Source organism: Artemia sp. Qi Xiang Cuo, chromosome 21, assembly GCF_049724085.1.
Source record: "Artemia sp. Qi Xiang Cuo chromosome 21, ASM4972408v1, whole genome shotgun sequence".
NCBI lineage: Eukaryota > Metazoa > Arthropoda > Branchiopoda > Anostraca > Artemiidae > Artemia > Artemia sp. Qi Xiang Cuo.
The window spans coordinates 21,899,128-21,911,550 of NC_142814.1; the positions used below are offsets into that span (position 1 = coordinate 21,899,128).

At 34.3% G+C, this 12,423-nt stretch overlaps 1 protein-coding gene across 1 annotated transcript in view; it reads right to left on the reverse strand.

Moving 5' to 3' along the window:
- Positions 1–5,368: 5,368 nt before the first annotated feature.
- LOC148939344 (glutamate-gated chloride channel-like) overlaps positions 5,369–12,423 on the reverse strand; it is an 84,988-nt gene continuing 77,933 nt past the window's right edge. The window contains exon 7 of the mRNA XM_089106852.1: positions 5,369–5,802. Coding sequence (XP_088962978.1) covers positions 5,563–5,802 — 240 coding nt within the window. The 3' untranslated portion in view covers positions 5,369–5,562. The remainder of the gene's footprint in view (positions 5,803–12,423) is intronic.

Consider the following 12,423-nt stretch of genomic DNA (forward strand, 5'->3'; position numbering starts at 1 on the left):
TTTTGTATGTAACTTTTTAATAATTTGTGCTAGGCTGAGTAAAGTTGTTAAAAATAAGTGGAGAGAAGGCTTAAAATACCCGAGATACTCCGTATTGAGGATGTTATCTTTTACGGATCCTTAATCTGAAGCGAGGTCAATGAATATATACAAAGTTGTACTGGTAAAAAGAAATAAACAACATTTGGCAGGTATTAATGAACAATTAATTGAAGAAATGAACAATTTAGTTCCCGAATACGAGACTCATCTTTTTGGCTATGATAAAACTAACATAAGGGTTGACTATAAAGTCTCCAGATTAAAAATATTACATAAAGTACACCTGTTAATGGCACTTGAGGCAAATAGCAAATTGAAAGGACAAGAGTTTGCATTCAATATGCTGGAAAGTATTTATGAAGTTAAAGTATCCCTGAAGTTCGATTGGTTTAGTGAGGAGACAACTTCTCAAGTTTCAGGAAAATCAACCAAACACACTTAAAGATCTTGGGGATCAGAAAACCCTTCTGTGACTGGGGAGCTTCACTGGCATAATGCAAAAGTTCAGTAAGCGATATAAGTTCAGCTGGGTGAGTTCGCTGAGTAAGTTAATGGGGAATCCATTACATAATAAAATGTCTTTAAAATTATTTAGATCAGACATTACATGACTGTCTCAAACAGATTTTTAGAACGTGATCTGATCAACTAAAGAGATGACCACGCCTCTTTTCACCGAAGGAAGGTGGTTTGATGAGAAAAGCAAATAACTATCAATGTGGATGGGTCTCCTTTCGATATAAAATTTAAGCCGACTCCTTTAGCCAATCGGTTAATTCTTTTTCATCCAAAGTTATGAAATACTTCCCTTTAAAATCTTCCCTCCTTCAGTAACTAAATGCGTGACTTATTAGATTTGTTTTAGACATACCAAACAGTTCTGTGGCACCGGAAAGCTTATGCAACTAAGTTCCACGTGAGATTATTGGGAAATGGCAGTCAGCATTTAAAGGGCTCGAAAAAGCTGGTTAGCAGGATAGCCTTCTTTTTTATAAATTAAGTATCTCAAGTAAGAATATATTGCAGAATGTCTTTACTCTCTTGCTTCGTGGCAGCATTTATTTGTGTGTATCGCCTGAAAGAGATCCTAATTCCTTATATGATTCCTAAATACTAACCTTGCGTTCGGTTAAGCATATTGCAATTATGTTTTTTTTTCAAAATCCTTAAAAGGTTTTGTCAAAATCCTATGCGTCTGAACATAGCATAAATATTTAAAAAAAAAATAATTGTAATAAGCTTGACTGAACGCTGGCTGAAACGAACCTATTGCAATAATTGCAATTCTTTTTTTTTACATTTTTATGCTATGTTCAGACGCATAGGATTTTTACAAAATCCTTTAAGGATTTTGTAAAAAAAAATAATTGTAATAAGCCAAACTGAACGCGTTGTAAGTTAGGCAACTAACCTCTTGCGTGTCAGGTATTCTAAATTTACCTCACACTGAAAAATATTAGCAAAATTGCATATTGGCTCACACAATTTTACTTTCAAAGCCGTGGAAAGGGAATCGAGTAGACTTATCAATGACCAGACGTGGAATTTACTAAAGGTCGATTTTATTTTATTACCTGACAACACAAAAAAACATGTTTTTAAGAAAACATAAACTGAAAGGTTTCAAAGTCAAGATGAAAAAATGTTAAAAAATCCGAATTGTTTGCAATTTAATATATAATCACTATTGAAAATTCATTGACAGGTACGCTTCACTTTGAAGCTGTTTTTGGTTCAATTTCGAAGAGTTTTGCAATTTATGATTATAATGGAAAAGCAACAATTTTAGATAGTGCTGAGGATTAGGGAAGTCTTCCTTTTCGCAATCGTTTCAAATGCTCATGTATTATCTTTTTTTTGTATCGAAATGCCACCAGAAAACTGTTTACAATAGGTGGGGCCTTGAAGTATCGTTGACCAGGGAAGGAAAATCATAAGATTTCAAGATCCTGCAAACTTTGTTTGATATTGTGAAACATTTCTTTTGGTAAAGTGAAACAAAAAGGTTGCTGTTTTATCACACTTCGTTACCTCAACGGTTTTTTCTTATCATAAACAGGTTGGTTATGACTATTGCTTTAAAAAGTACTTCAAGTTTGTATTCAAATTGTGTGCTCAAGTGTAAAATGCCAAGCATTTAGAGCAAAATGTTGTTAATTACTTTTGAATTAAGTATTGATCATGAAGGAAATGTCTTCCTTGACAGTATTCATTATTGAAGGAAATGTATTTTTTAGTTTCATTGACTAAGAACAGGAAACACAAGAACAGCAAACACAATAAATACGTCATTGACAGTAAATTCGTCACCAAATTGTTGATTCGGTGTATACGTCACTAAAACATGGGAAACCTTGATTTTATTGAAGGATATTTTCAATACACGTCGCTGAAATATTTACAACTCTCGTGCTCTAAGAAATATTTACAACATCGAACATTTGAATTATCGTCACTTTGGACTAATCAGGACTGTTTATAAAAGAGCAAACTTTGATTTGCAGTTAATGATTATTCCTAGACAATGATGTCTATGTAAACTTGCTTGTGAACCGGACTTAGGCCCCGTTCACACCTATGCAAAGGTAGACAAACACTTCTGTTCGCCATATGGACCAATCAGGGCTGCTTATAAAAGAAAAAGCAAGATACGATTGGTAGTTTAGGATTATGTTCACACAATAATGTCTAGGTAAACATGCTGGTGAATTGGACTTTAAGTAAATTGAATAGATAAAGAACAGGCAAACATGACAACTGTCACCTATATATGGATCAAACACAAATGACTCTAAAACCATTTCTTCGCAAAGATTTAAATCTTTCCGTATGTCTAAACTGAAGCCTGACCTTAAATAAACAGTAGGACCACATGTTGGTGAATTTGACGATTTTTCCTGTAAAACTTATAAACAGTTATTCCAGGCAAACATCAAGATGGTTAATACCAAGCTATTAACCAAATCATTGATAATGTAAATATGAGAAAAAAGGGATCAATGAATTGTCTAAAATTATAGCTGAAATTTCAATTTTGACTAATAGGTGTAAAATACTCATGGAACCCTTATTCATCAATTTCAAATAGGCCCCAAAAATGAACCTCTATTTCTAAAAGGAAAGGCATTGATTCATAGATTTCTTATGCAAATCAACAAATTATATAGCCTAAAGTGGCTGCAGAGGTAATCTTTAAAGGGACTATGCTGTCATTGGTAGGGGTGTCGTTTGGGAGGGGCAAGGGGACAGTTGCCCCCCCAGTAATAAGGAGAAAAAATTATTATATAGCCCATGCTCCTTGAATATCCGAAAGTAGACCCCTCTTGCCCCCCCCCCAATGAATATGTTGTAGATTCGTCCCTGGTTATAGGTAGGAACTTTCATCAGCAAAATCTTGGCACGTCACGCCAGGGAGCAAAGAGGTTTTGCATTATTTGTTGATACTCTGCAACTGCAGTAACCAAAGAATGTCAATGTTTTTGAAGGTAATTCAGGGCGGAAAAGGAGCTTCGTGTGGAGCAATGGAACCCTGGTCTTCTGGGTCCAAAAATGGTATAACTAGTAGAAAAAAGAGCGAAATAAAATTATATAAAACGACAACATTTCCCCTTAGCTTTTAGGTTTTGTTTTATCGTAATAGCTCCAGTAGAAGAAGGAAGATTTTAAAGGCCTCATATAACATGCAATAACCTGATCTGAAATTCTGAATTTTTTTATACACTTTCAAGCTACTTTCCTTCATTACTGAAGCAGACACAAAGTTTGGGTCCAGTAGCGACATTCAAAGAAAGCGTTAAAATAGCAATTTTAAATTTATTTGAAAAAAAAAATTAACCTACAGAAATCAAATTTAACCGATATACTTTTCACAAGAAAGTAAAAAGTGACTTAAAACTTAAAAAATTACATTTAATTGGAGCGGACTTCTGTGACTCTTCTTGGCAGTCTCTCCGCTTTCTACGCTAAAATTTAGCTTACGATTTACTCTATACTTCTTAGAATCCATCAAGTATAATATGATGGTAATAACTATGAACATTTTGTGATTTGTTGGCTTTCCAAAAAAAGAACCTAAGTTCGGCTGTTTCTTAAAACTACGCGGTTAGAAAGGAGGTTTGTCTTTTTAGAGCGTAAGTTGGATTTAAACATTAAATAGAGAGTTGGCGTGGCCAGCAGACACTAAAAAAAACAAAAAAAAAACAGAAAAAACCGGAAAAAATATATTTTTTTGAGAAAATGTCTTTTTTTTCGGTGCATTTATAAACAAATCCATCAATAGCGCAGTATACATCTGAGTATATTGTATATAGGTCACAAACATCATTCGGGTTGCCTTCTTGGAAAAGGGACTGAAATTGTGGTTTTACTCAGGTATGGTCCGATAGCCTTATCTCTTGTGAAGTCAATTTCAATTCAATTGAATGTGAATTGACTCTTGTGAAGTTATACTACAACTCCTTTGGTGCAACAGTTCATGCAGGTTTACTGGAGGAAACTTGGCCCACTAATTAGTTTTCAGAAAAATAGGGTCATTCTCTTCACTTTTGGTGAAAACGATTTGTAGATTGTGTTGACATATTACTATATCTGTTCGATGCCCTACTTTGTAGCAAGGTTTTATTTTAATACCATTGACGCGTCATGAGTCTCCCCTATATCTCCCCCTCTTTATCTCCCGACTCTCCATACATAAAATAATATTCATATCCAACTAATAAACTTAAAGACAAAAAAAGTCACATAAAAAATTTAATCAACATTCCAAGTTTATATAATCACACACATACTCTTAATACAATCATAAATTATAATGAGCCTTGAAACACCCCGAAATAAAGTCGTTTGTGTTTATTGAACTCTAACTATAGATTAAATAAACTAAATAATAATAAAAAAGCAGTATATGATTTAAACGTGCTGTAGCGGATTGGAGCTCGACCATCAAAATAAAACAAAATCCCTTCAAAGCTAAATTTTGGGCAAGTCAATGCTAAATTGACAAATTTGTTTGGAAAATAGAACAAATGTAATGGGTCAAAACAAGGATTTTACAGACTTCATTAATCGATATTGCAGGAAAAGGCCCACTGTTTTGTGATATAATGTACAAGATAACTCTGCTTTTTTCCATGAAACCGCTGTACTATATATATATATATATATATATATATATATATATATATATATATATATATATATATATATATATATATATATATATATATATATATATATATATATATATATATATATATATATATATATATATATATATATATATATATATATATATATATATATTACTAAAATAAACAGCTATCTTTTATTTCAGGACTATGTTTTGAATAGTAGGCTATTAGGAGAACATTTCTAGTTACGTGATCAAATGAGCAGCTTTTTTCATACAAAAATTCTATAATCTAACTAGCACCATTAATTTGGATCCCACCTTGGACATCTACAAAAATATACGACTTTTGAGTCAATAATAATAATCAATAATAATATAATCACAGATTTTCATTGAGATTCCTCTCCTTCTCTGCTTTCCTTAAAAAGATATGTTGTCCAATAAACAAAATTAAATAGTGCAAAAATCACAGGGAAAATGATCCTTGATACAACATCGATGCGCTTTGATCGAGATGGAAATTTTGATATCCAGGACTTCCAGCAGCTGTCTTGACGAGAAGGAATATGCAGTTCGTACTGACGGATCTTATCCACCGGGAACGTGTCAGGTCTAAGTCTTGTCATCGGCTGAAAAAGGTAAGCAAATAAGAATTGTAAAGGATTATATCTCAAAGCTAATAAACATAAAAAAAGAACAATCTGAAAGCAAGGGTTGGGAAACGAATGGACTTAACACATACTTCATACTGTCAGAACTTTTCCTTGTCTATTCACGAATCTAAGAGGCAAAAATAAAATGTCGATACAACTAAATCTAGAAAAATAACACAAAAAGGTTTTTTCTTGTGTGAATCGGAGCATGGGGAGATTGTATTTATGCAGGTAGGAAGGGTTGAATCTCCAGCACTTTTATTGGGAGAGGGGGCAATAAAGGTCCATATCCAGATAGTCAAAGGGTATGGGATGTATAATAATTTTTTTCTTCACATTATTCAAGGGGCAACTGCCCCCCCCCTTGCCACCCCCAAACGACGCCCCTGCGGGTAGGGGTTAAAGTTTTCAACTTAGGGGGAGAGTATGATGCGCCGGACGCCGTTTTGTCTATAATTCACTTCACTGAGCGAATCTCGGTCCCCAAACAATTTATCTACTGGTCTATTGACATGTCCATTCAAGCAAGCGAGGGCCAATATAAAGGTTCAAAGATCTGATCAAGCAGAAGAGAGCTAGGCAAAGAGCTGTTGAAGTTGACTCAAGAAAAAGGGTGATAGAACCTTTGGGATTTAGCCTTTGATAAGATCCTAGTGCGGTATCTATTTTAAGTGCCTTCTTGAAGATATTTAGGTAGGACTCACGGATTAGCCCATCCACCGCCATCTAAAAGCCTATGTAAGTCGTTCCAAGCGATAAAACGAATTGTAAAGGAATCCTATTATGGAAATCAGTGTTTAAAATGTACCTCCAAGACTCTTTTGAAATAAATTCTAGCATTCAATCTGTCGGTGCTCAGAGCCCCGCCTTAGTTATTTGCATAAAATACTGATCCCTGACATGTGTCCATGCTGAAAAGATTTACAATTTCCCGTCCTTCCACATTTTCCACACCGCACTAGTTTATTCAATTTCACACTTGACTAAATATAAGAGTAATTGTTATTTCCTTCATTGGGGCAGAAGACTTGGCCTTTAATGTCTATCGGAATCTTTCAAGGAAAAAATTCTTTTTTCTGAAAAATGAAGCTATCAAGGAACTTTGAAGAAATTATTATTCGATTTGGCCCTTTTTTTAGAAGAACCTTTGTAAGGAAAGAAAGTAGGAATATATTTAGCAGTATCGAAGGGACTGTCCAATTTTCAGGACAATTGTAATTGTAAAAACAGGGCAAAACATAATTAATAATAAAAATCTATGGAAAATCGAAAAAACATAATATTCTGGGGATTGAGGATTTCTTCTTTTAGAAGGTCGGTCAAAAGTGCACGTTAGATCCTCTGCTGGTCGTAGAGGATCAAAAAGGGTCCCATTCAATAGAAATCAGAAGTTCTACTGTTCTCTTAAAGTAACAAGAGCCTGTCTTGCAAAAAAATGCTGATTTCCTTCATGTTATGCCACAAAACCAAATCTTGGCCTGAATAGGGCGAAATGCTATCGAGCGAAAATCCTAGCAGTTTCAGATTGTGCCCCAGGAAACTAGCATTTTTTGCCATTACATGTCGAAAGACCAAATTTGGCCAAACGAACGTCGAAATGTTACCGAGTGAAAATCTCAGCAATCCAATAGGTTTTAAACTATCAACAAACTTTATATGTGGCCTCCCAGTTGGACAGAAAATATGGTGGCTCATTTTTGTTTCTTTTTTTCATTTTTTTACATTGTTTTTTTTCACATTCACATTGACTTTCCGCGTTTTATTTGTTGGTTTGTTCTTCGGCACTCGCATTGATTATATTTTTTCGTTTCGCGCTGAAGAAGAGAGGCGTTTGTCCCCTCGAAATATTCGCTTTGTTATGTTTTTTCAGTATTTTAATTTGGCCTTTAAAAACATCATTTTTGCTCGTTTTTATTTCTTTATGTTATGCCAGGCCAATGTGGTTTACGAAATTATCTTCGTGAATCTTCTTAAGGGATGAGGATTTACCTAAAACCCCAAAATGTGCACTTTATAGGCCAACATTCTGAGGTTTTTCATCAGAGGTCTTTTAGATAAATATAGACGGCAGAATTTAAGCAAGCAAGCGTTTGGAATGGATCTAGGATAAGAGACGATAGGATTGATCACCCCTCCTCTCAAAACATTTACATGCGCTTTTCCATATAAGATCAGCTAATCCATAACACCCCTTGCGTACATGATCTTACTTTATAATTGCCATTATGAATTAAACTTTCAATGCATCAAACATAGTATCCTTAATGAAAAACCGTCAGTTATATTCAAAAATGTCAACCCCTTATTCTTTTAGAATACTATTTCCCCTTCCCCCATTCTGCACATAAAAAGAACTTTGGATCTGTTCCTTAAATTGGAGGATGAAATTCGGACTAGGCGTATAATATGAACGCTGATATAACACGGGATATAACACGCTTTCGAAAACAAAATTCCCTGACTACATTGTAAGCCAAATAAGTTGTATGAACGCAGCTTATACCAATTGGTCGAGCATACTTTTCTTAAAAAGTTTGGCTACAAATGCACTTTTGACAAAAAGTGCCCGGGAACATCTTCTGAACTATAACAGCCGAGATGAAAAGCGTCCAAAATTCAAACTCATGTCAACCATGGATTACACAATACAAGAATTAGAGAGGGCCTAGCCAGAAACATGCTTTGGAGAGGTAATGTTTATAGTTTTTGTCTTGTTTAGATTCTTTAAAAAAATCTGCAGAAATCTTCGAAGCATTATTTGTGCCTTTGTAACAATCATGAATCTGTCAGACATTCAAGGTTTGAATCTAGGAGGTGGGGGGGGGGGGACGAGGGTACTGAGTTTCACCTTCCCCCCTAAAAAAGGGTCCAACTCGAAAAAATGGAACATAAATTAAAATAAACAAATTTTGATGTGTTTTTAATTTTTTTTTGTATCCCACGAACAATTCGTGGGAGATATTTTCTTCCTTTCTTTCTTCTGCTAAATTTCCAAATGTTATTAAATTATACCTCAGGTAGCTTGCGAGGCAAGGATGAGACCTACCATTCGCTCTTAGAATACTAATTAAGAAGCTATGAGACATGCTTTTTCAGCTTAGGCCTAACAAAAAAATTTACCATTTTAAGATTTCTGGATTTTTTTTTAACGTTCTATGCAATATCTTAAGACTTTTTTTTTAATTGTGAAACTAGTAAATTTTCTGAATCTAGTTAATCTGTTATATTTTATGTTTTACAGCCAATCCTGAGTTCTAACTAGCAATTCAAATTTTCACAAAACCTAGGCACTACTGAAAGAAAAAAAAAACAGCATGCCGAAACGTTGTAGGTTCCTCCTAATAGAACTTTACCTCAGGTTCGTCGAGGGATAAAATTGGGGTCTGGGAACAAATTTTCTTCTTGCCCTTTTTCCGTCCTTTTCTTGTTTGTTTTTGTAAGTGGATACCAATACAGACGAATTTGACTGGCCAGTACTCTTATTATTGGAAGCAAAGAACTGCTTAGCTTTTAGTTAAATTTCTGAGTTGTATATTTACGGCAAAAATGTTCTTATAGAGTAGGTATTGACTCCTAATCCCTTCCAATTTTTAATTTTGCAATCAGCTGAATAGAAAATAATAAGAAAGCATAAAACAAAATATTTTTGATCATAAATTTAAAAAAAATTATCTAAATTTTCACACATTAAAATAGAAGAACAAAGCAAAAATGGTTAAAAAAAAAATTCAGTTTGGACTCCTTTGAGGCACAGGCTAGAGACTTTCCCTTATTTTCTCGATGGCCGTACTTGACCTTACACTTTTATCAGAATTCCCGCATGCACCTTTAAGAGATATTATATTAATTGATTAGCCTCTTTCTCCGCTGGTAAGAGTAATATTCTCTCGAGGAAATTGATTACTGAATCAATCACCCTCTATTCTATCCAATTCGTCTTCAAAGAGTTTTAGTATTCGACCTTTTGGCATCAAAGCTGCATTCTCCAAAGCAAATCATCTTTTGGTCCTAGCTTCACTGCTTCCTCAGGGAAAAATTTCCCCTTGAAAGATTTACTGCATTGGCAGTTGTGCTGAAATTCAGTTTAATTCTAAGAGAGGTACATAGGTGTTTAAGATATTTCAAATGTCTCCAACGAATCAAGAGAGACCTCACAGATTCTGCTTGGTGAATGTTGAGATTTCTCCATCGTCATAATAATCATTATTTATTTTATACTAATATAACAAAAACGAAAACCACCTCCATGGTCCTTATTACTTTAGCCGCCTTAATACTTTAAAAATTAATAAGGTCCCAGGTGCTAATAGTATGGTAAATGATTTTTTTTTCAAGTATGGGGATCATGAGGTTAGAGATAAATTACTGAACATTTTAAATATTGGTTTGAAAAGAAGCAGTACTTAGCGATTTTAGGAAAAATTAAATTGAACCCCTCCATGCAGCAGCTTTAAGATACGTACCCTTAAAAACTTGTTTGTTTTAACGTGTTGTTTGACTAGGTAAACCGTATTAACAGGTCTCTATGAAAAATGTGCTCTTAGAAATCAAGATTATAAAAGGCTCTGTAGTCAGAGAGTCTAATCACGTTGATAGTTAGTTAGTAGGATAGCCAGAAGCATGAAGCCTAGTCCTAACTAATGAATAATTATTACTAGCCTACGGTAAGAATCTATTTATTAGGCTGTGAGGTAATTTTTTTTAAAATCTTTTTGCCTACAAGCTTTAAATGAATCAAAGCTTTCTAATAATAAACAGTGCTATTTACGACCTTTTAATAGTATCAAAAGCTTGTATGTAGATGACCTAAACAACAACAACCATAATATTTTTATAGTCTTTACTCTGTCTTAAATATCAAACACCAATATTAGGTTTTATTCAAACAGCCAATCAACCGATATTCAAGGAATTAATCAGAAAAGCTATGGCTCAATTAGAGGGTACCTGAAACTACTAGCGAAATAATGCGATAGACGGCTTCATTTATTCATAAGCCCATCTTTACGACGATCAATAAAAGATCAATCCAAGGAGTATTGCTAACTCACAAAAGCAGACACTGGCGCTAGTTGCAACCAAAAAACAAAACAACAATGAACAACAATGCCATCTAACGTTTGGCGATTCTTGGCTTGGTTTCTGAGTAACGATAGAATAAAATTCGTGTAATTAGTATAACTGGCAAAATTAATATGATAATGATTGACCGATCTTGGTTTCTTAAAAAAACACAGTTTCGAAGCTTGATTTAAGTGCCAAAAATGCCAAACAATAGATAGGGTTGGTGATTTATTATTTAACACTAGCACTGGTTCCCACATTTATAAGTTACCAATACTCTTGATTCATCCCATAGCGTGTCACCAGGTGGCAACTGGCCATTCCCAAGAAGTTAAGGTGAACTCATAGTCAAGTTCAAGACAACTTCGCAGGCTTGCCTTTCTACTTAAAGCTTATATTATAAAGCAGTAATTATCCTCACAGGTAAGATTAAACCTTGCAGATAAAAGCTGAAGTATTTTCCGTTCCAAATGCTCCAATCCTTCCCAAGCACTGCTACAGTGGCGTATCCTTAGTTGCGCACGAACAGAGTCCTGATTTCCATTAATTCCAGCTGTAAAATCTCTTCGACAGTTTTATGATTAATTGTTTGAGAAGATGGAAACTTTCGATATTTCTTTGAGCCACTCAAAGTAATTTCTAATAATTTTCTTTTATTAGCATATTCTGGAAATAACTATTCCGGCCATTCTTGCAAATGACTGGTAGAATCTAAAAGGATTTTATACATTTTGTTTTTGATCAAGGGTACAAGTTTCTCCTTGAAACTTTTAATGGTATTGTGTCATATTTTAATAATTGGTTATAGTCTTGTCGAAAATGATAGCTATCTGTGAAAATGTTAGAAACTATCGAAAATTTTAAGACTTAAGTAAAAATGAGCCCCCTTCCAATATGGTACAGCTGGTTTGCAAGATAAATAATTTTCAATTTAAAACATACAGATAATTGCAAATGTTCCCTGTGATTATTTACAGCTAAAACAATCACTGTTTTTTTTTAGTAAAATTTACTAAAAGTTAGAAGCACTGGTATACATAGTAAGGGATCGGGTATAAAGATATTGGAGGAGTAGTAGTTATTCACAGAATTAAACGGGACCCAATACAATCACGTGGTATTTAATAGTATAGCTGCGATTCTAAGTCATTCTATCATTTTCTGACTGTAGGAACTCTTGGTGTTTGGTCCGAAGCAGGTCCGAAGCAGGCTATAAGACGGTATTTTCCCAAGCAAAAAAAAAAGTTTCAAACTTAAAAGTATTTGTTGTCTGCTATTCAACAAACTTTTGGGTGAAGTTCAAGATGGTGAAGAAAGATGAGTTTTGGACAAGAAGTTCTCCTAACAGCTACCTATATTATGAAACAGGATTAATCTTTGTAGCTAAGGCCGTTTGAATTTAGTAGCGTTAAAAAATAAGCATCCCCAATTCACCAACTCTCACCTAATTTACACTTACACCAACCAATGCAATTCAACCCAAAACAACTGAAGCCCCCCCACAAGGTTTATTCCCGACTAACCATTCTATAT